This window comes from Sinohyriopsis cumingii, chromosome 18 (genome assembly GCF_028554795.1).
Source record: "Sinohyriopsis cumingii isolate HCF-2022 chromosome 18, ASM2855479v2, whole genome shotgun sequence".
Lineage (NCBI taxonomy): Eukaryota > Metazoa > Mollusca > Bivalvia > Unionida > Unionidae > Sinohyriopsis > Sinohyriopsis cumingii.
This window is the reverse complement of record NC_142978.1, coordinates 27,929,984-27,956,077: the sequence shown is the minus strand read 5'-3', so window position 1 is coordinate 27,956,077 and position 26,094 is coordinate 27,929,984. Positions and strand designations below refer to the sequence as shown.

At 33.3% G+C, this 26,094-nt stretch overlaps 1 protein-coding gene across 1 annotated transcript in view; it reads left to right on the top strand.

Moving 5' to 3' along the window:
* The window catches only part of LOC149776283 (ciliogenesis-associated TTC17-interacting protein-like), a 46,203-nt gene extending 20,330 nt beyond the window's left edge, over positions 1-25,873 (top strand). The window contains exons 6-10 of the mRNA XM_089942729.1: positions 2,174-2,277; positions 4,370-4,494; positions 10,479-10,555; positions 15,866-15,954; positions 16,225-25,873. Of these exons, the coding sequence (XP_089798855.1) occupies positions 2,174-2,277; positions 4,370-4,494; positions 10,479-10,555; positions 15,866-15,954; positions 16,225-16,488 (659 nt within the window). The 3' untranslated portion in view covers positions 16,489-25,873. The remainder of the gene's footprint in view (positions 1-2,173; positions 2,278-4,369; positions 4,495-10,478; positions 10,556-15,865; positions 15,955-16,224) is intronic.
* The last annotated feature ends 221 nt before the right edge of the window (positions 25,874-26,094 follow it).

Sequence of the window (26,094 nt, the reverse complement as noted above, 5' to 3'; positions counted from 1 at the left end):
GCTTCCAACCCATATATGTAATTATTATATGCTCATTTTTTCCCCCGTTAACTTTACATTGTCGAAATCGTTCAGTATTCGCCGATACTGAATGCGCGCGACAATACACATATAGCATTCACGTGAATAAAGGAACTACTTTCTATTGTAAACAAGCAAAGACGCAGACACCAGCACTTTTGGTTTGTAAACAAATCATATAAACTCGCGTAAGAGGCTCTTTACGTTGTGGTTATTTAAATTTGTTTCTGAATGAACTAAAACATGTTTCGTAGACTGTACACACACAAAAAAACCCAGCCGTTTTGGCACATTCCGCATTGATACAATGTTACGGATTTAGGCTAGCTACATTATATAAAAGACGGAGGATCATGTCCTTACAAATAACATACAACTGACAAGGAATATAGTGTATTCTTTATGTGGTGATAAGAATGGCAAAATAAAATATACTTACAGTTTTACACCCTGAATTTCCTCAAAATGTTTTTTCTTAATTCTGCAAATCCGAATTACATGAGCCACGCCATAGGTTTTCAATCTGGATTACACATTTCAAAAGTGTGCTTTAATTTCTGTAAGTCCAATTGCATCCTCCTTGCTGCACTCAAAATGAAATACACATTAAATTCCATAGCGTTCTTTTGAAAATTGCAATTGAAAAACTTCATATTTTCCCACGTTATGATTTCAAACATTCAATGACAGAAACAGAAACACATTTGCAGACATAAATACGCTTCTCCCGCACCACTTCAATCTGATGAATTTCATGTATAATTTGCACAGATGAATCCAGTCCAAAATCACAAACTTTCATCGAATCGAAACAAAATACCAAAAATACATTCACTCCAGATCAAATGGAAAAGTTGTTGCAATGCGCATTCATTCACGATATGACTGCAAATTTCAATTTTAACTAGGCACGCCATTTTCTTTCAAAAGTTATGTCGACCGCGCGACTAAGTTCAAATATATCTGGGCGGAGCTATGTGCGCATTAATAATGATGTGATTTTGTAATGTCAAATCTGCGCTTGTGTATTTAGTTTGGAATACGGCATTCATTCATTTACATTGTTTCTTGTAGTGTATTTTGTTTATATAATTTAACCTTAGGTTGAATAAAAAAATGAGCATATAATAAGAAGGTTACTGCATTTGTATGGGAAAATAGGAACCCGTTTTTTCGGAAGGATATACTGCACTCACAAGTTCGTGCAGTATTCATTCCGAAAACTCGTTCCTATTTTCCCATACCAATGCAGTAACCTATAATTCTTGGTTTGGGTATCACATGTACAAAGTAGTTATCCAAGTAGCTATCATTGAAATAAATACATTTTAGAATCTTTTTAATTAATAGATGCTTGATTTTTTTTAATGAACTTTAAATTTATTGATTAAATTTATCTTTAGAATATTGTTTAAGAAGTCAGACTGTTACTGTCAGGTTTTTGATTGTTATTTCAGGGGCTAGTCTGTTACTACCCAAACTTTTGATTATTGCTTCAAGGGCAAATTTGTTTATAATTAGGCTTTGGATTATTATCCCATAGGAAATATATTACTGCACAGGTTTTTTAATCTGATTTCAGAGGCTAATCTATTTTTACATGTGTTTTTGATTATTTTTTCAGGGAGCCAGTTGCGTATATACAGGTTTTTGATTATTATTTCAGGGGCCAATCTATTGCTGCACAGGTTTTTAATTATTATTTCAGGGGTCAGTCTCTTACTGCACAGCTTTTTGATTTTTATTTCAGAAGTCAGTCTGTTACTTTTTAGATGTTTGTTTATTTGTTTAGGGCCCAATCTGTTATTGCACTGGTTTTTGATTATTATTTCAGGGGCCAGTCAGTTAATGCACAGGTTTTTGATTATTATTTCAGAGGCCAGTCAGTTAGTGCACAGGTTTTTGATTATTATTTCAGAAGTCAGTCTGTTACTACATAGATGTTTGTTTATTTGTTTAGGGCCCATTGAGCACAGGTTTTGGATTATTATTTCAGAGGCCAGTCAGTTATTGCACAGGTTTTGGATTATTATTTCATTGGCCAATCTATTAGTGCACAAACAGGGGCCAAATTCTTACTGTACAGGTTTTTTATTGTTGTTTCTGTGGCCAATCTTTAATGCACTAGTCAGACTTAAGATTATTATTTCAGGGGCCAATCTGTTACTGCACAGGCTTTTGATTACCAAAGGAATACCAGAAAATATGCAAGTGATTTCATTTGACTCGGATACTAACCTCTGTCCAGCTACTTTTGTAAGTAAACACTTTGATATATATAGCTAGAATAATTCCAGTTATTATATGCTCATTTTTTCCCCCGTTAACTTTACATTGTCGGAATCGTTCAGTATTCCCCGATACTTTTTACTTTCTATTGTAAACAAGCACTACTTTCTATTGTAAACAAGCAAAGATGCAGACACCAGCACTTTTGATTTGTAAACAAATCATATACACTCGTGTAAGAGGCTCTTTACGTTGTGGTTATTTAAATTTGTTTCTGAATGAACTAAAACATGTTTTGTAGACTGTACACACACAAAAAACCCAGCTGTTTTGGCACATTCCGCGTTGATACAATGTTACGGATTTAGGCTAGCTACATTATATAAAAGACGGACGATCATGTCCTTACAAATAACATACAACTGACAAGGAATATAGTGTATTCTTTATGTGGTGATAAGAATGGCAAAATAAAATATACTTACAGTTTTACATCCTGAATTTCCTCAAAATGTTTTTTCTTAATTCTGCAAATCGGAATTACATGAGCCACGTCATAGGTTTTCAATCTGGATTACACATTTCAAAAGTGTGTTGTAATTTCTATAAGTCCAATTGCATCCTCCTTACTGCACTCAAAATGAAATACACATTAAATTCCATAGCGTTCTTTTGAAAATTGCAATTGAAAAACTTCATATTTTCCCACGTTATAATTTCAAACATTCAGTGACAGAAACAGAAACACATTTGCAGACGTAAATACGCTTCTCCCGCGCCACTTCAATCCGATGAATTTCATGTATAATTTGCACAGATGAATCCAGTCCAAAATCACAAACATCCATTGAATCGAAACAAAATACCAAAAATACATTCACTCCAGATCAAATGGAAAAGTTGTTGCAATGCGCATTCATTCACAATATGACTGCAAATTTCAATTTTAACTAGACGTCATTTTCTTTCGAAAGTTATGTCGACCGCGCGACTAAGTTCAAATATATCTGGGCGGAGCTATGTGCGCATTAATAATGATGTCATTTTGTAATGTCAAATCTGCGCTTGTGTATTTAGTTTGGAATACGGCATTCATTCATTTACGTTGTTTCTTGTAGTGTATTTTGTTTATATAATTTAACCTTAGGTTGAATAAAAAAATGAGCATATAATAAAAAGATTACTGCATTTGTATGGGAAAATAGGAACTCGTTTTTTCGGAAGGATATACTGCACTCACAAGTTCGTGCAGTATTCATTCCGAAAACTCGTTCCTATTTTCCCATACCAATGCAGTAACCTATAATTATACTATTTGTAACAGTGAAATTTAGAAAAACTATACTTATATTTTGTGTTTCTTAAAATGTTTTAAGCAGATGCCTTGAAGAATTACTTTTCAAGGAACAGATTTCTTTTCTGCAATAATTTCAAGAGATTACATTTAGTGGTTGTATTTGAAGAATCATCTGATAATCTTAAGGAATGACAAGAGATTACTCAAAATTATAAGAACATTGGTTAATCCAAAACATAACTTTGACCTATAGCCATTTCTAATTTAGGGTTTTTCATTTAAAACAAACTTGGGATCCAAAGAAGGCACATCCATTGTGAAATAGTCACAGACAGATGCAATTTAGAATGCAGTCTGATGTTCATATGATCTCTTGAATAAATCTGAGTACCCTGGTATATATAACCACCTTCCCTTGGTACTACATAGTTTTCAATGGAATAGACTTTATTTAGACCCAGATTATGTTATTTAAACATCCATTGGATTCATTCTTATGCCCTCAGATGACTTTGACTAACCACATGTGTAATATTTTCATTAAAAGCTAAAGGTAATGATGAACATAATCTTTTAAAATATTAAATAATGGATTATATTTCCACAAAGTTTAATTTTGTTCTTTTTTGTGATCAGGTCACCAATTTAAAAAATGAAATCACAGGGCTTGGTTTTAAAATAATTGTGAAATTGACAAAATTGTAAAAATTTACAATGAAAATTTAAAAATTATTAACAGTGGGTATTATGCATTTATGATCATTCTCAGGGTTTTATCTTTATCATTATTATTTTTATATTATTTCCTTTTCTTTTGGACAGCAAAAACTGGAGGACAGAACTCAGACAGTTGACAGCACAGAGTTGAAGGTTTATGGCATTGAGAGAACCATTAACTCAGTTGTAGACCTGCCTACAACATGGCAGTCTTATTTCATGGAAGATGGGTTAGTTCCAAATATTTTGCTTATAAAACATGTATATGATTGCTTGTAAAAAGAAATAAAATAGATAGGAATCTATGAGCAGAAAGAGGAAACGGAATTATCCAGGTGTTTATATGCTTGACAGATAGATTTAAACAGAAAGGGAAAGAAAAAAAATGTGAATATAAATCAAAGACTTGAAAGTGTATCAACTGTACTAGGTCATCTCATGGTCAGTTGAATTTCTTTATACCTTTAAATATAAGTCCACAATAAACTTGTGGATCTAACATGAAACCTTACCACATTATCTCCTTTGTTTATACTACAGGGTTCGGCATAACAGTTGCCCATTATCCTGAGACTTATAACTTTTGTAAAGACAACTAAATGCCAAAATGTGGGTAGTCCTTCTGACTAGTGAAAAAATGAAGCCTAAATCAGTGAAAGATGGCAAACAACACACACACACACAAGTTACATGTTCATTGATTGATTTATAATTCATTGTAATTGATTGCTGGTGATGCTCGTGAGAATGCAATCTTTGTTATTAATTTTTATCCATTTTATGTTAAACTAGTATGAACAGAATCTTTATCAGATTAACAGATCTGAAGTCAGTGTTATGTAGGTGCTTCAGTATGCAGGAAATCATTATGATCAATCCAACCAAAACATCCATCACAATGCATCAGGTGTTGCTCTACAGTTTCATATTTTGCATAGGGTTAGAATTTTAAAGAAAAAGAATTTCTTCGGCTTTTGTCACTGGTTATACTGGCTATTTAAAAAAAGACCTTGTATATCTTAGGTATAATTCAAAGAACCTTTAATTCCCTTTATTTTGGTATATGATTGATGGGTGTAATATGGGTTATATAATATACAGCTTGGCCTTACTCCAGATGTGCACCTTTCAAAAAAGTGCTAGCTCCACTTGGTCATTTTCACTTCCTGAACTTCAGAGGTAAAATGTATGAAAAAGAGCTGATAACTTTTTTTTACGTTTTATATATTTGATAATTTATTCATTGCACTTTCAGAAGCTGGTATTGTCTAGTCTGGGAAAATTTATTTTCCCTATTTTAATAGCTGCTATGAATAGTGTACTTTAGACTAATTCAGGCTGATTTTTTAGCTCAAGGGAGCAGTCATTTTAGTTAGCAGTGTTTTTAGATCATGTACAATTTCCAAAATTACAATATCCAAAGAAATATCATCCACATTACATTAATGTAGCATAGATGTATGCCAACATTCTCTCCATTGTGCATGTTTTATATGCAAACAACTTCACCATACATACGTCACTCTCTCAAAAGTACATAATAACTGGTGAGCGCCTCCTCATTGTCTTTTGAGTTTTTGCATATGTACAATATTATTTTAAAGGGTTTGAAAGACTATGCACTAGACCAATCTGAGGGGTTCCAAATAAGCCAAATATACCTCGTCATTGAATGGGAACTGCCATCTGATTGTCAAAATGTTGAGAATTTTAGATAGTTCACCTCCCATAGATAAAAAGATGATGATGGTGTGGCATGGACTTAGAACATTGAGTGGTCCAGCCTAATGATGAGATTATTTTTATTTTATAGTACCTACCCATCCATTGACTCACACCACCAGCAGTCACAATGCAAAGTACCATCATTGATCACACCACCAGCAGTTGCAATGCAAAGTACCAACATTGTATAAAAATCAAGCTGAGATCATACTAAATAGTTTCTGTTAACAAATTCCACCAGTTATTTGCATGCTTATTTTAAAGTTGTATTTATTTTTTGACAGAAAATAAATTATTGAAAGAGCAATAATAAAATCATAAAACTTTGCCCTCTGAATGCAGCTCACGACTTACACAGTTTCAGAATTTTTAGCAGGGGTACAGTGGGTGTAAGGAAATGTGGAATGCCACTAGAACCCACCTTATCATGTTTGCTTACATTCATAAGGATTAGTGGATATGCATAAGGACTACAAAATGTAATTTGTTTGTTGTCCTTAAGGTTTTTGCCCAGGTTTTCGTAGTGCCTATCACTATATTTCTTTAAAGCTTTAATAATGTTACAGCCAGGTATGTGTGATCTTTGAAAAGTTTAGACACTCACTTTACTTGCTGTGTCAATGCCATGGTTCAGTTGTACGACAATCAGCTTGCCTGTCTTTTACAAAGAAAAATGCTTTCCTTTGCAGTAGGTTAGGGAATTTTATAACAAAAATACAGAATTGAATTTGATTTTTTTTATCACACTGTCAGATATAATGAAATAGTTCCTAATGTATTTTGTCAGATTAAACTGACTGTCTGCTTCATGAATGCCAGATATATATATAATATTGCCACATTATAATGCTGTCTGTAGGGTTCTGAGTGTTAGGTTTCAAACTTCAAGGATCTTTAGGTACATTAATTTGTTTCCATCAACCACAGGAATAAATTGTTTGATTTAGGGGTCAGTAGCTTCATTCCCAAAAATAGATTGGGTTCACCTCCTAATAATATTTTGCACAGGGTAAATGACACATTTACACAATAGCCACTGATATTAAATAGCAACATTCTGACTTGAATTTTATGCATGTCATTGTAGGGTTCACTTTTGTTTTAGCCTATTTAAAGGTGGGTAAAATGTTAAGGGCATTGGAGACAACATCATTTTAATGGCAGGACCTCAGTTTGGTCAAACTAAATGTTTAGAAAAATCATCATACTGTAATACACATGCACAGAATTAATTCATTTATTCCAAACTGTTCATAGATTTGAATACTGTATTGTGTGGACTTAAAATTTTCCATTTAAGGTACAGTGGAACCCCGCTACAACGCGATGATCGGGGTCCATAAAATCGGATCGCGTTAAAAGCGGGGTCGCGTTAATGCGGGGTTTTACAATATTTAACTTTTTTTCCGAGAACATATACGTGTATACATGTGCAATGATCAAAAGTCGGCTTATCATCAGATGAATATTAACTGGAATGCATTAATTAAGATATATTCAAAATAATCGATGGTTAATATATTTATAGGTTATTACTGTGCATTAAAAACATTTACTAATTTTTATTTGTTTGAACGATAATACAGATTGACCGATAATACCAGACTATCGCTATATCATGAAAAGTGTATCAACACCGTATGCTACCGTGCCGTCGTGGCATGCAGTTCATCCATAATGGATGTAATTTCATTGAAAATCGTACAGATTTAAAATATTCAATAATTTTGTAATAGTCTGAATTCGTCGTGTAAAATATAGGATGAACAAAATATTGAAACCATTTACTTGCCGTCTGATATCGTACGGTCATTGCATGCAGCTATTCCCGGGTCTACATACGGTGTCTGTATTGGATATTATTTACTTTCAACTGTTTGTTGTTTGATCACACCGCCAAGCACAGCACACATGTTGGCGGCTTTCGTCCTTTGATGTTTATTAAATTGTGCGACTCTTGTATCAACCACAGCTTTGTCTGCTGCTTGGCTGTGATTGCAGTTAAATAAGAAGCCCATGTCGGCTATTGTTTGAGCAACGACTGTATACAGATTTCATGGAAGACAATCACAAAGACGATTTACTGGCTTTACTCATGGATCCGTAATAAGTAACACTTCCGATAATGTTTACTTCGGCTTAACTATTCAAAAACCTAATGAAACCAGTTTTCTCTTCTAGAGTAGAATATGGAGCTTCACCACAACCTGTTCAAATTGATAAATTTCAGAAGCCAAGCGTTGTACACACTATTTCTCGTACGTTATATATATCGTATTATTTTAGAATTCATACACGATCACTTCTCCAAAATCACTTAAAGAACCTGGATAAATTGTTAAGTTCCGATCGTTTATTATTAAAAGTCATACGCGAATTCTTCCACCAAATTATAATAAACGTTTTACACACTATTTCTCGTACGTTAAACAAATATTTTCACAGTCCGATAAAAATACACGTAAATGAATTTAAATTTCAGGAACCATGCCACGATCATATTATTTTAAAAGTCACAACTAATCTCATGCCCAAAATGAAGTTAATTTCTTGTTTTGTTTTTTTTACTTTTCTCCAAATTTTTTTTTTCATGTGTGAATGAATATACGAAATTTCGGGAGCCATGCTACGACCGCGTTATATCCGAATTCGCGTTATGGCGGGGCGCGTTATAGCGGGGTTCCACTGTATGTCATATCATGCCCACTTTAAGCTTTTGCATTATCCAATGTAGGTATGGACTTCATAGTAGGCTTTTCATAAGTCAGTTGGTGTAGACTTATGATTATAAGAAAAAATAGTATTATCAAGTCATGTGAAATTGTATACATTTTATTACAAAAAGAAACATGTATTAACAAAAAGAGAAAAATGTGCAATCATTAAAGCTAACATAATCTATCAGAGCATTTGGGGTTTCACTCTGCAGTTGCACAATTTGGTTAGGGTTGAACTTGCAGGCAAAAAGTGGGTTCTGACATTTAACATTTCTGTATGAGCAGTCCTAAGCATTAAAGTCCTATTGCTGAAAATATCTCATTTATATTATGGTACATTTTTAAAAAAATCATTTTTAAGCTTTTTTTTGGAGAAAATTCTTTGTTTTCATTATTTTTTTAATTTGTCGGAAAACATTTATTTATGGGTAAAATAATAATGCTGTATTTTTTTTTATGCCATCCTCTAGTTCATTGTTTCTTAAGCCTGATACAGCATTTATGCTTAGGTTGACTCAATTGCTATATAAAGAAGTATTGTTATGTTGATGTGAGAAACTTCTGTTTAAGCATTTTTAATTTATAATAATAATAATAATGAGGACTTTGTATAGTGCCTAATCTTTAGAAGCTGTAAATACTTTACAACATTAGACAACACCTATAAGATAAAAAACAAATAATGATATGATTACAAAAACAAACACCATGAAATTAGAAAACATAAAAAGCATGCTGAGAATATTTAAGGTAGGAAACATTATTAGGTCTTTAAGTTGTTTTAAGTTTATACAAGATAATGCAGGTATTTGGCTTGGTATAATTACTTCAAGGTTAAAATGACTTTTCTTCAAAATTTTTTTAGCAAAACTCAGTACATATATTGTAATTCTTTTACATAATAAAAAGCCCAGCTGATTTTGGGAGTTTGAAGTTCATGGTCACTGTTAATGAAAATAGATATTGTTCTTGACAGGACAGTAACTGTACTACCCTTTAATTATTTTCAAGGAAACTGGGTACATAATTTTTCTCTTTGGCAAATAAAGTACCCAGCAGCTTGATGCATGGAGCATATGTATTCCAGGGACAAATTTCAGGATTGGCAAAGATTGACCTAGGAATGCTGTTGGAACCATATCTATGCAAAGTATACTGCAGAAAATACATTAAAACAACTAGCCTTATGTAAAATAACCTCTTCCCTATCCACCCACCCTGGTGCTTGATGAGAATTTCAGAAGTTCTGGTACAATTTTCACTGTAAAGGCTATCATGTTATGTATGTTTCATATAACACAGTATCCCCATGCATTCAGGGAAGCCACAGGGATGTATACATTATTATGTAAAAGCATTATAATATGTGTACCAATGCAGGTGTATAATAGGAGAAGTATTATACTAAATATTTCCTACAACAGCTTTTAAAAAATATTTTTAGATATGTATAAATAATTACAGGTCTATTCTTTTACACCAATACTTGTGTACAGATATTGGCAAGATCTGAATAAGGATACAAAGTGTTTAGTAAAATAAAGGTAAAGTAGTAAATTATGATGACTTGTATGGATTATGGTAAAAAATGAGAGGGTATTAAACATTATGGACAGTGCAGTACTATTCTTCTGTTTAAAAGACACCTGAGTGGTAATGACAAATTTGCCCTCACCTTCATTATTATTCTTCGGATTTTGACATTATTCCCTTCATTTGAATTCAAGGCTATAAAAATGCCTTTTATTATACCTCTTCTTCATATTTTATAGGCATCTGACACATAGAGTACAGGTTGGTTCCCCGGTTACCATGAAGTTAGTACGAGCTCCAACTCTAATCATCCGAGGTAAATTCTAAAAGTCAACATCTTTGAAATTAAGAATTTATTTACCCTGCATTGCTCTGTAATGATTAAATATCTTCTAGAGCTTTTATAACTCTGGTGGTCATGCACTAGAAGAGATAATGGTTTGTTATCCTTTGTCCATCCATCTCTCTGTCTTTCCTCCATCTGTTGGCACAATTTTATTATCATTACTCCTAAACTACTCGGAGGATTGCTATGAGACTTCACACTTAAATTCATCCCGAGGTCTAATTGGTCCTAGATGAAAATGGAGTTGCTTGGACATAATATATGCACTCAAAGTAGCCATCTTGAAAATCTTGCTGTTACCTATCCTGAACACTTGGTCGTATAAGCATGGTTATTCACTGAAAGACTTTTTATGATGTCTAGTTGGTCCTAAAAATGAAAATAGTGCCCAGCTGAAGTCAAGTAAGGTGACTATGGCAGACATCTTGAGAATTGTATCATCTCTACTCCTACTGAATGGAAAGTCACATCATCATGGTGCTTTTGCCAAAAGACTCATTATGTTATTTAGGTGGTTTTAAGTGAAAATGATGACCTAATCTCCAATATGGCTGCCATGGTGGCCAGCTTTCAATCATGTTAAAAGTATGCCTAATTGGATGTCCATATTGGCATGGGTTTTCACCAATAGGCTTCCAATGGTGTCACGTTGGGCCTAACAGTGGTGTCAATTGTACATTCACTATTGTCACCACAATGTACATATTGAAAATCTTGTTATTGCTGTTCCTACTTAATAGTCATATTGTCTTGGGGGTTTCACTAAAAGACTTGATATGATGTCTTGTTGGATCTGAATAAAAATGGTGCTAATCTGATTCCAATATGTCTGCTCTATTGACGATCTTGAACACTTTATTATCAATGCTTCTAAATGGATGATCATGTGAACATGTTGATTTCGCTGAAAGATTTATTATGTTGCTTACTTGGTCCCAAATGATAATGGTACTAGTCTGATTGCTAATATGTCTGCCATAGTGACCTTATTGAAATCCTTATCTTTAAACCAGATTTGATGGTCATATCGATATGAGATTTTGACTAGAAGATGTCTTGTTGGTCCTAAATGAAAATGATGCAGATCAGTCTTAGACATCTTAAAAATCTCATTATCACTGTTGCTTTTGAAGGGATGGTCATATCGATATAAGGTTTTCACAGAATCATTTCTCTCTATATGTAGTTGCTCATAAATTAAAATAATGCCAATGTAACCTCCAAAGTTTGATAACTGCAACAAGTGCTATTCATAATTGGATGGTCATACCAGCATTTTTAAAGAAAGCATCCTTCTTGCAATATATAGTTATTCGTTTTTTAAATGATGCTGATCTAATCTCCAAACAGTCAGTCTTGACAGCCATCAGGATGGGGTTGTCACTACAACACTATTGTAGCAACATGTGACTAGTTCTGAATAAAAAAATTGTTTATCTGACCTCCAGCATGACACCATAGTGTAGATTTGCTGCCAGGCTGTGGGATCATGGTACTCTTGCAAACAGATCATAAGTCAGACAGCTTACAAAACTAATGGGGGAAGGTCACAAAATTATTTGTTGTCCCTGCAATTTGTTGTACACAGTGCATACTGTTTTTTTTAGTTGGTTGGTTTGTTTCTTTTTTATTAAAGGCAAAATAGCTTAATATTGGCTTGTCAAATGAAGTCTTAGTCATCCATTTGACCAGTGATCTCAGTCCAGCTATGCTAAGGTAGATTCATTGTTTGAATACAGGCATCGGTATGATCTGTTGTTTTTGGAGAACCTATCAAGGGGTTCAGATTAAATTGTCTTCTCGAGGGGTGTAACAAACTGATTCATTGAACACATATAACAGAATTGTATAGAGTGTAACAAACAGTGAGTTTTATGGATGTTCAAATGGACAATAACCAATTTCTTGATGGTAAAATCATCAGCTATGGTCGATACTGTAAAACAAGAGGAAAGCTCGTGTATTCCAATGTGAACTGAAGACATCACCAAACTAATAACATGGAAATAGTGGGCACCTCATCTGCAGCACATGGAACCATAGGCTGAGAAACAAAGAAGAAAATGAACCAAAATTCCAAGACATAGTTGATTACCTATGTATGGTTCAGGAATGAACTAAAAATGAGAGCGATGCTCAGTGTTTTCAGTTGTCAGTATAAGAAAGATAATCCATTCATTGACGAAAACGGTTGCACAGGTTAACCTTTGTTTATCAAAACTACAACACTGGTATACAGCTTTGCAACAAATGTGACCCCACAATAGAAATATCGTAAGAACAACATGATTGAGTTGTGGAAAAACTTGTTTGCATATGATGAAGACCAGTTCCCTAATTTGTTTAAATTGGCCAAAAGTTGTTTGAATATGATGAAGACCAGTTCCCTAATTTGTTTAAATTGGCCAAAATTACAGTGGTTCTTCCATTACAGACAGCAGATTGTGAGAGGGGATTGAGTTCACAAAACAGAATTGGCACTGATGTTAGCATCACAGACAGTGAATAAACTGATGACTATTCAGATATAAGGGGGTTATTTGACCATTTCCCATTTTCAGAAGTTATGAAGAAGCAGAGTGATAAGAAGCAAGGAATATTTGCCAACACAGCAAACTAAATTCGGTATGCAGATACTTTGTATATTTGTTGTCAAAGAAGTGTTGTAAAGTCATTAAATGCTTGTTTTAAGTTGGGTATACATATACCTTATAATAATGTCATCACTCATCAGCTCCCATTTGTTATTTCCCCCCACCCCACCCTGATTTCCCCCCTGCTGGAGATAGTTGTGGGGGACCTCTCACTCTTAAGAAAATTCCTGGCAGCATCTTTGCATAGTAGTCATTTTGAAAATGTTAACACTATTCCTTTTGCATGAATAGTGGCATTAACATAGGGTTTTCACTACAAAAATTTCTTGTAATATTTAATTGGTTCCAAAATGAAAACAGTACAGATCTGACCACCAACACATCTGTACTTTTAAAAATGATTTGTAAAACCCCAATGTAATTGGCAATGATTTTAAGTCAAAGGTCATTTCTTGCATATTTATACTTCACTGAGCTAATGACCATAACTTGAGTTGCATGTATACAAGTGAGTTTTGACAGGATTTTAAGTTATATTCCAATGAACAAACTGATATTGATAAGCACATTGATATTAATTTTAAGGTCAGAGGTTTGACTCAGCTGTACATATGACAACATAAACAAGTTTGAATGTACCTTCACCATATTATTCAGTTTGTGAATATATCTAATGAATACCTTGAGTGTTGCCACATCAGTGAAAAAAGAGGTAAATTATGAAAATATATTAGTATATAGATTAATTAAACTAATCGGATGGGTATAAACTGAGATTGCGTCAGGTTGAATAAATTTCTATCCTTGATATCACATTCAAGGTCAATGATTGTGTCCAAAAGTTTGCCATGCATTTACAGGTAATTGTTTGATTTTTTAACTTGGACATTTAAAAAGGTATTTTTTTTACCAAATTTGGTCTGTTGGAGTTTCTCAAAATTAGAGATGGTTTAGTAATCAGCAGTTACAGGGAAGGAACAATCTAATCTTGGATCCCAGGACATTTTATTTGCCAGTAGAACATCAATCTTTTTGAGGGACTCGTGTTTCTCAAGGCTTATACCCAACTCATCCATGCTTTCTGAAGCTTGACCATTGTTCACTGACACTGGAATACCTTCTTATGGAGTGTATCACCCAGGGAGACAGAAGTTTTTTTTTATGTAAACTCATTTAAGAACCTGTATGATTATGTACTGCCAGATAAAAGCTTGGACTTTTTTTTTCCAAATGTAGTTTATATAACAAATTTTGACCCTGCATGTTAAGGATTTTATATTTTTTACTTTTATCTTTTTTTAATATATCTTTTAATAAATTTGAACATCTTTAGCTGTTTTTGCTAGCACTACTTGTTTACATTTATTTTGGAAGGGTTTATCTACCTAAAGTTTGTCTGCAGTTATTTTTGTTTACATTTATTTTGGAAGGGTTTATCTACCTAAAGTTTGTCTGCAGTTATTTTTGTTTACATTTGTATAATTTACCTTTCGATCAGCACTGTATTGCCAGGATTGTGCTGACGTGTTGTTAAACCAATGCACATGTATCTCCTAGGTCATCAGGCTGAAGTTTATAAAAATCATTCTGTTAATCAAAACTCAGTTTCAGCTTTAAAAAAATTGACCAGTGCTCAGACCTTACATTTTGTGTTGTTTGAGTCTGAGCCTGCAAATATTTTCATAACATCCTGGACAGTTCATGTATTTCTTGAGTTCCTTGTGTGAAATTTTCACTAAAACTGAATGTTCCAAAAATATATATGAGAGAAAATGTGACTCAATGAAATCCAGCACTCAAGGTATGTTACCAGGACATGTTTGGGGGCTGATTTATTGGATTAACTCACAGGAAAGACCCAAAGATAACACTTTCTTCTGTGTTCTATAAGTCTGGTTGCATTCTGAATAAAGTTATAGTATTTCAAAAGTTTTGGATTAACAAACTTGAGTTAGTGTATCTGTTCAAAAGTTAATGAGAAGAAAGTTCCTTTGACTTTGTTTGAATCAGCTTTAAGCATATCTAAAGTGGAGGCAGACGTATTGCTTTCATGCTGGTACCCATTCAAGTGAATTATACTTCATTAAAACAACATATTTACACACACACACCTCCAGTCAACATAGCCTGTTTAGGAACTACCATTCAAAAAATGGACTCTATCCCATACCTTTAGATAGAGATAAGTACCATAATATACAAACTCATTGGATATTACTGAGTTAATTATATACATAATTGATTGCAAATCTCATCCTATACAAAATCTGTTTATACAGAGATGGTGATAAAACTTCTTTATGTAGGTGTATGTAGTGAAATATTTTATAAAAGGGTTAAAATCTATGCATGTTAATGAGCTTTCTACTAAAGCTTTACTTATGGCTAGATTTTTAAAACCATTTTGTATGAAAGCTTATATCAACATATCAAACATATTTTGGACACGTTTAATATTGAATGAATTTTGGATAAGTCCAGTATGAAATGAGATCCTTACATATTAATCAGGGATCTGATTAGCCGAGTCTAACACACTTATTTTTAGTCATGTAAAGATTTTCTTGATACTTGATAAGCAGGTTTATTCCAAAAACAAAACAAGTCTCTATTCACAATGTCAGGCCCCTTCTACTATCTTTCTTTTTCTTCTTTTCTTATTAAAGCATTGTTACACTATTTTTAGATGAGGAGCCTCCTAAGCCTACTTTTGAGAAGCAGCCTCTCAACTGGGAGGAAGATTCTCAGTTGTATTCCAGATTCTTGGACAGAAAAGTGAGTTTTGATACATGGATAAGTTGTCATTCAGTTTTCCCCAAAGCTTTACAATTTCCAAAATTCTACAAAACAAACAAATTTGTCAAACATTCATTCTCATTGATGGAAACATTTTACACATTTAAAAATGCTGAATTTATTCATTTGTAAAATTTCCTGACTGTGCTATAGTTTGAAAATGTTTAAAACAAATATTTTCATCACTTAAGAATTGCTATTGAATTGACACTTACTACACGGGTTTACCATTGGTATTTCTTTTTGCAGGAGGAACTCAAAGGGGATCATGGCACATACATGAGGCAGCATCCAGAACTGAAAGCCCTTTTGGCAGACTTTTTACAGTTTCTTTTGCTACGGAAACCCAATGATGTCATTGCTTTTTCTGCAGAGTACTTTGCTTCATTCTCACCTGCCATGCCCTCACCATCACCATATCTTGCTTCCAACAATCCAACACCATTTATCTACAGTCGAGGCAATACAAGGATTGAGGAACTCAGAGCTCCACACAATAAACATCTCATTTGATTAAAATTCACCATGGTCAAATTTAGAGACAGATGAATATAAGTGGTGATAAAGAAAATTTTCCATTACTTTATAAGGTAGCAGATTTGTATGATTGGCCATTAGGTAAATTTATGTTGAAAAGATGTCTATACTTTATACCAAAGGTTCTCCCTTGTTCTTTTCATTAGTATCAAGAAATGCATGGTTTCATATTTTATGCACAAGGGTACAGAAACATATGTGCGCTAGACAAGTTCAGAATAAAGTTTTGGCCTAAATTATGCATGACTGGCTACCAGTTGTTCCTAGTGGAAATTGTTATAGTGGTTGATTTTATGGCATGCAATTGTCACCAGTTTATTTATAACGTATCTCTAATTTTGTTCAGTAAAGAATTTTTATAGGGTTGAAATTTGTACTCCTTAGGGATTCTCACTTAGTTGGGGGGGGGTTGGAGTAACTCTAATAGGATTAATCATAGAAGGATCAGGTTTTCCATGCCAATCTTTTACTGATTCAATTTCTCCATTTCTGACAAAGTTTAGATTTGTACATGTTGGTGGTTATTGAGTTCTGTTTTGTTAGGAGGTGACTTCAAAGGTAATACACCAGTCATAGCTGTTATTTTTAGAGCTGCCTGAATAAAACTTTGTTCAGAAGAGGAAACAAAATGTTTGTACATGTAACCAAAAGGTTTCATAATTGTTGTGACATACAGTGTAACTTTGGTGTAAATTATGTTTGCATGAAATCTTATATCATAATTAATGTACAAATATTATTAAAATGAAAGAGGATTTCAAGTTGACATTGAAAGCAAAGTAAGCTGTTCTCAGATCATGATATTTTACAAAACATCTGTTTTCAAGCTATCAAGAGAATGGATTCTGTCACATGGATTGATACAGGAGCATACAGATACATGCACCTAATCAAAATCATAACATTATTTCGTCTCTAAATGTTATGAGCCTCGATGTAAAGCAAACAACACTTTGAATAACAATATGTTGTGGTGTAATTTTTTGAAATCCTCTGTACGAGCAGCAGTGTTCTTGCTGTGTGCATCATATTGGTCATTTTATTACAAATATTAATTTCTTAAGGCTTCTACACATATATACTGATATACTTTTTGATTTATTTTCTTTTTTACTTTTGTTTTTATAATTGTTTTCAATGCTAAAATAAAAACTATGAATCTGTGATATACTGGAATGTGAAAATAGATTTTGAAGTTAATGATTTTTCTGTTCTTTTTAATGCTTTTACAGTTTATAAATCACCTAGAAGTAAAGTCAAGTAAGCAGTATGACCCTGTGTCTATCATATGTCGTCTATCAGTTGTGCATCATCCATCCATCAGCAATTGTTTGTCACCACTCCGGAACCCACATTTATGATTTAGACTTGGAATATTTGTCTTCTATCATGAAAATTTCAAGGGAGTTTGATAATGATCAAGATCAATGCATATTAATGACACAGAATTTGATTATGAACAAAATCAGTTCATATTAATGACTCACAGTTTGCTAATGATCAAGATCAATGCATATTAATGACTTACAATTTGATAATGATCAAGATCAATGCATATTAATGACTTACAATTTGATAATGATCAAGATCAATGCATATTAATGACTCACAGTTTGATAATGAACAAAATCAGTTCATATTAATGACACAGTTTGCTAAAGATCAAGATCAATGCATATTAATGACTTACAATTTGATAATGATCAAGATCAATGCATATTAATAACTCACAGTTTGATAATGATCAAGATCAATGCATATTAATGACTCACTGTTTGATAATGATTAAGATCAATGCATATTAATGACTCAGTTTGATAATGAACAAAATCAATGCATATTCAGAAATCGGTGTTTGATAATGTGCTAGATCAATGCTTATTAATTACTTGGAGGTATTCTTGAATCTAATTGACTGATTTTGTTACTAAAGGTGGTATTTGTGATCAGCTTGGAATATATTTTTATGTCGTAAAAAGCTTTGATGAGTTTCACAAAGAGCAAATTCAATGCATAATTATAAGGTAATCTTGCATCTGATTATCTGAGCTTGTTACCAGTCTGGAAACCATATAATTCTGAATGGGTTTTTTTGGGCTTGAAATAAGGGTTTTCATCGTTGTTATCTTGAAAGGGTTTGTTACTGAGTGAGAAGCATTTTATGAATTGATCTTGTATCTTATTGTCTGAGCTTGTTTTCCACTCTGGAAGCCATAATTCAGACTTCTGTTTGATCAAACTTGGTGTTTGTGCTTATATCTTTAATAATGTTTAAGATTGATGTTTATCACATAGTCTGTACACTTTACATACAGTTGTGCAGTTTCATATTTTTTTATACCACATGTTAAAATATCACTTTATGCAATTCAGATTGGTCCAAATAAACCCATAGAATTAAGCATTATTCTCTTTACTGATTGGCTGCAATTGTGGAAAAACTTTCTTTACCCTACTATCTGGAAATTTTTGTTTATACTGTTACTATCAACATTTTGGCTGCCATTTTTTGAATCAGTTGTCCAAAGAAAATTGAGAAAAAAAACATGTCTGAATATGGCCAGTTTATATTTTATGCAGAAAAATGGTGTTAAACCTCAAACAAGAACAAGAATAAAAACAAATAAAACTAAGAGAATTGATCAGTTGATATCAGACATGGGAAGAGGGGCTGGTGGCATACCTGTAACATGGAATCCACCCTACATACAAAATTGGTCTAAATGTTAACTTATTGGATTAAATAAACTCACCTTTATTCAGAGAAGAATATGGATATAAACTGGTCTCCAAACAGAGAGAATGTTATCCAACCATAGAATGTTTATGTGGTAAAATAGTTCAGACAGTCTAAAGTTTTCTTATTATGTGGTGCATTTCTGATTCTAAATAAAAAAAATTATCTACTGTAGTCCACTTTTCCAAATAGAATAATGCAAATATCTGGTTACAAATACATTACTGGAAATCTGTATCCATAGTCATTCCCTCATATGAATATCAAACAAATAGTAGTGAAATTTACATCTAACTCTAACTCTCACTGAATCCAAGTCAAACTATGTGACATCATACATAATTTGAATAGATGTTCTGTGTTGAAAAATTATGATGTCTGAGTCAAATACTCAATTTATTCTGGACAGTTGCTCTTTGAATTATAATGGTAAAACAATAAATCTGCTTATAATTATTACTAGTTATAGAACTGCACCAAAACTTCCAATAGAGCCAGGGACTAATGTTTACACGCAATACATTAAATGCGCAGTGCTCAAGTCAGAATGAACAAAATTATTTCTTCTTCTTTCTCTCCAAACTATTCCCATTAGAATAAAAACTATGTGATAAACAAAAACTCAAATAGATAATGAATTCATTATTAAATTAATACCCATTTGAGATAATATATTATTGAGGTGATCTTACATCTGAATGGCTGAGTATATTACACCTCTAAAAGCCATGCATTTCATAAGATTTTTATCAAGCTTCTAATGTAGGTTTATATGATCAAGAGCATGCATAGGTTTGATAGTGCATATTAATGAGGTGATGTTGTTTGTGACTGGCTGACCATCTTCTAGTCCAGTTTTGACAAAATATGGTAAATAGGCTTAAATCATCAAGGTCTTGGATGAATACAAATATGAACAAGATCTGTGCATGGATATGAGGTGATTTTGCATTTAATTGGCTGTCAGAGCATGTCAGCACTTTAGTAATTTTATCAAATTTGGTACATAGGTTTATATAATAAGTAAATAATATGTTTACGCCAATCATTAAGATCAGACATGGGAAATAGACCTGTATAATATAGATCTCTTGGTTGAATATGAGTGGAATTCATGTATATTAATGACATACTATGTACCAGATTGGCTAAACTTGTCAACTCTCTAGCAACTTTAATTCTAATCAGATTTGAATCAGAATAGTTAAATAGTCATCATGCGTTTGATTATGAGCAAGAACTACTTGTAGTAATAATGTATCTGAATGGCTCACCTTGTTACCATTCTGGAGACTGATTTCAGTTCAGGCCTTTGCTCCACCTTGGTTAATAGGTGCTTATTGTCACTGTCGTAGACATGTTCTATAATAAGTGAGATTTGTACATCTTGCATCTGATTGGAACCTCTCTGGATCTAGAGACTATATTTCTCATTCAGTTTATAGAAAACTGGGTGAATACATTTTTATCATCATGATCGTGAATGACTTCATTTATGAGCAAGAGACTATTACATATTAATTATGCCTTTGTCTTAAAAAAATAATTTAGTTTATATATGTTGTGTTCCTACAGTATTACATAAGCTTGCTTAGCAGAATGGTCAACTGTTAAGTTAAATATAATCTAGGTGAGCAGTATCAGGCCCACTTGGGCTTCCTTCTTGTTTCATGACTGGTTTGATGTATGACCAGCCAATAATTTGTTTGTTCAGAAATAAAATCCCAGTAATTTGTTACTTTCTTTCCTGAAAGAATGTCGATTTTAGTTCCTTACATAATGACAAGATGCAGCATGCAAATAGACACACTTGAGTGATGTATGAGACCCAAAAGTAGATCAATAATTATATATCACTGGCATTCTCAGAAATATAAGCTGAATCCTGTCTTAGCAGATACCACCACATAAGAGACAACTGCTCCTAAAGGACAATACTTGTGGGTCCTTTATGTAAAGATAATTGAAACTTTAGCAACATATATCCTCAAAAATTAAGAGTTTTAAGGGTGCAGTAAGTCCCCTTCATAGATGAATTACAGTGTAATATTGATAATATTTGTAAATTCTTTCATGAAGAGTTTCATATGCTGCCTGACTTGCATCAGGAAAATGAAAAGATTTATTTTGTACCTGTCATCTGTAACTTTGTAACTGAAACACCACATGTAGAAAGAATTCCTATGGGAAGGTTATTTTTGCAGGTGTGTTCAATTTAAGGTAGAGATACCCTATATCAAGAAGATCTGTAAAATTCCACTAGAGAAATTCTAGAAAGCCAGCTCCTTGAGATGATACAATGAATCACATGATGTTTATACTAGACTAAGATGTATCACATGTGGTTTAAGTTTACCTGTCCTTACTAAACTAAGATGTTTCACATGTGGTTCAATTTTACCTATCCTTACTAAACTAAGATGGATCACATGTGGTTCAAGTTTACAAATCCTTACTAGCCTATTATGAATCATGTGCTGTTCCATTTCTCCTGTCCTTACTAGACTTAGACATATCACATGTGGTTCAGTATTACCTGTCCTTACTAGACTTAGACATATCACATGTGGTTCAGTGTTACCTGTCCTTACTAGACTTAGACATATCACATGTGGTTCAGTATTACCTGTCCTTGCTAGACTTAGACATATCACATGTGGTTCAAGTTTACCTGTCCTTGCTAGACTTAGACATATCACATGTGGTTCAAGTTTACCAGTCCTTACTAGACTTGGACATATCACATGTGGTTCAAGTTTACCAGTCCTTACTAGCCAAATATGAATCACGTACTATTCCAGTTCTCCTGTCCTTACTAGACTTAGACATATCACATGTGGTTCAGTATTACCTGTCCTTGCTAGACTTAGACATATCACATGTGGTTCAATATTACCTGTCCTTGCTAGACTTAGACATATCACATGTGGTTCAATATTACCAGTCCTTACTAGCCAAATATGAATCACGTACTATTCCAGTTCTCCTGTCCTTACTAGACTTAGACATATCACATGTGGTTCAAGTTTACCTGTCCTTACTAGACTTGGACATATCACATGTGGTTCAAGTTTACCTGTCCTTACTAGACTAAGACATATTATATGTGGTTCAAGTTAATCTATCCTCAGAATGAATCAAGTGCTATTCCAGTTCACATATCTTTATTAGTTTAGGATGAATTATGTGCTATTCTAGTTCACCTGTCCATATTAAGTTCAGAGTTTGTGATTCAAATATATGTAGACATTATCAGTTTAATGGTGTATGTATGTGTGTGTATGTATGTATGTGTATCTATCTATATATATATATAATTGTCAGCTTACTCAGATCAGACAATGGATCATGTGATGTTCCACTTCACCTGTCCTTACTTGCCCAATAGTTTATGAGTTACATGAAGATGTCATCCTTTTTGTGATATAAAGATACACTGTGACCCAGCTATAACACACTAGTTCGGAGCCATAGAACCCAACCGCAGTATAGACTGAACCATGTTATAAGCAACCAGGTCAGCTAGCTGAAGAAAATTATGCATGTACCGAGGAGAGGTGTAGGTAATAAATGCGGGCGGTAAAATACATGCTTGATCGGCACAGTTACCATCCTAAATTGATGCGTATTAAATGAGAAATACACCTGTAGTGAAAACAGAGAAGACATATATAATAGTTTACTTTATTTAGAGAACCACGAATTGGTACATGTATGTGAATACTGTTATTATATATATGTCTGATGTATAGAAATCCAATGAAAGATAGATTACGAGATAATACCTTGTCTGGTTGATCTTCGTTACCAGAAATGTCAACAACAAAATGCACTGTTTAGATGGTTTGTCAGTATGGACAAAGAATTTGTTTATGTGACAATAGATAAATTTCAGTGCATTTTATATCCAGTTTGCAGCTTCCTTTCATGTGGCCTCTGAATTTCTGCACTCCAAACCCATGGTTGTATATTAAAATTTAAACAGCCAACAACGTCGCCAGTTAAAAAAAAATCGTCACATGATATGTTTTGCTGCCAATAAGGAAAAAGAATCCAAGTTTGCAACATTGGCGAAGACCTACACGATCCCAGAATAAACTTTTTATGCATTATTTTTTGTACTTTTAAGAAGATAAAACAAATTTTTCTTGTACGAGAAAAGTACATACAAAATTTCAGGACCTACGCCATGATCGCCTTGTATTATTCATACGCGGTCTCTTCCCCAAAATGATAATAAAGTTTTTACGTTCTTTTTGTACTTTTAAGAAAGAATTTTTTTGTGTACAAGAAAAATACTTGTATATGAAATTTCGGGAGCCACACCACGACCGTGTTATATCTGAATTCATGTTATAACAGAGCACGCTATAGCGGGGTCACACTGTACATGTATAAATTTCTGTCAGTTGAAAATGTAAGTGGCAACTCATTGACAACTGAAACATATTTGTGTGTATTGATGAGATTTTTATATTCTGTTGTAGTTAGTACCTTTTTTTGTTGCAAATCATTATTTAAACAACTTCACCCATTGATAGTGAACATATGCTATTAAATACTCATCCCACCACATACTAGACCATGAATTGGGATCTAAAGAGCTCATTAGATCAATCTAGTACAATCCTGTCAAGCAAAATGTGAAAAAAATAATTCTTAGATTTTATGTTCTTGTTAAGAGGACTGAAATTGTACCCTATCCAACACAGAAATTGTACCATTTTGTTGTTAAGTGGTTAGCATTGTGGATTTGTGACTGACTGGGTGCCTTTCAACTCCTACCATTGGCTTTGCCCAGGTCAGCTACCATGGTATATCATTAATCAAGGATCTTTATTCCAACTGCCTTGGAGCTAAATAACATGTTGTGTTGCTGTGTCATGAACACTGAACCAAACCAAGCACTTATGGCTGCTTTATGCCACCTCCAAGGCAGCTTTGATTTGCATATATTGTGGCATATATGTCACCAAAGCAGTTTGCTATGGCCAGTTGATGAACAATACAAATGAAAGCATCCACAATCCAAACATTACACTTGCAGCCAATTGAAATGTTTCAGATTTTGATAATGGGATGACAGTAAGGTTATGCAGCCAATTGAATTGTGTCAGATTTTGATAATGGGATGGCAGTAAGTTTATGCAGCCAATTGAATTGTGTCAGATATTGATAATGGGATGGCAGTATGGTTATGCAGCCAATTGAATTTTGTCAGATTTTGATAATGGGATGGCAGTAAGGTTATACAGCCAATTGAATTGTGTCAGATTTTGATAACGGGATGGCAGTAAGGTTATGCGAGTATGCTTCTGACCTGTTCTCATCATAAAAAGTGTTAATACAGAAACAGATGCATGGCTAGGTAGACATAAAAGTGGAAAAAAGGTAATTATCAAATGGTTTGTAAATTTTAAGGCAGGTTTTAAATCTTTGTCATGCAGCTACATTAGTTTAAGTGAACTGTCTTGGTTATAATTGATAGACTTGAGTCAAATATTATATGAATTTATAATAGAATTCCTTGTCAATAATGTAGTGTCCAGTATTCACAGTATGTTATGGTTCAGTCAGCAGAATGCACTTCAGTTTAATTTAATCTCCTAAGGACACAGTTACTCTAAGGGAGCGGGGCTAGTATTTTTAATATGTATTACAGACTAGGCAAGAATACTATTCATGTCATTTATATTTGATGGACTTTTGTTATTGAATTTTGGCTCGATTTTGGGAAAATACAAACATACCAAAACAAAACCACCTTCATTTGTATGTTAAAATATCAGAAACTTCCCTAAGCTAGACCCTTTGTAACCTAGCTTTCTCTGCAAACTGTATGATCACAGTAATGCTGTTTTAATACATGCAATACTGCCATCACATAATATGCCAGCAGATATGAATGTCTACAGTTTCTTGGGAGTAGTCAGTACAACAGAGAACACAGACTATGGTCTGCTGGAGCATTTTGTGATGGCAGATCAGGGTCTGTCTTTTACAGCCAGTTGTACTCGATTTATAAGCAAGTATTTTAACACTAAACATGTTATAATAAAAAGTAATTATTGCTGTCTTCATATAATATGCATTGTTATACTCTCCTTAAGAGGGCCTCAAGGGAGAATAGTCCTTGACTAATGAGTCACCCTCTATAAATAAAACATTATTATTATTATTATTATTATTATTATTATTATCAGTACTAATAAAAAGATTTATAAACTGGCCACTACTGTAAAATGATAAAAAAAATTGTCAGGACAGTGTCTAGTTCATGGTAGTTTCACAATATTTATGGATAAAACTCACTAAAATGACAGCCAAGATAGTTTTAGGGTGATTGCTTGTAAAATGTTAAAGAGTTTATATAACTTAGGGTCAAAGAAATCCAAAGTCAATTAGAAATGTGTAACTTTTATGTATTTTTCTTGCACTGTTCTGAATTTAATATCTATCCACATGTAAGCGTAATTACATGGAAGAATATGGAAAAAGGTACGCTGGCACTCATAATACAGTAAATACTAAATGACTAAAGATCTCATAACATTTCACTGACTTAGGTTTATATTTTTTTTCCACATGACTTATTATTACAATTATTAAAATTGTATAACATTGTGTCTTGTTTCTTATTTAATAAGAGACAGCAGTTGCAACCATGTCATTTTTCAATCTCAAGAGTTCATAGTGCTCTGATACAGTTAAGTAAAAAGTGATGTCTTATTCATGATATCATTTTGTACTATGCAAAGTGAGTGTTTATTTTAAAGAGACACTCCTTGCTGATGTGTTCTATCAAGGCAGACTACTTTAAACTAGTCCCTACTAATGTGTTCTTT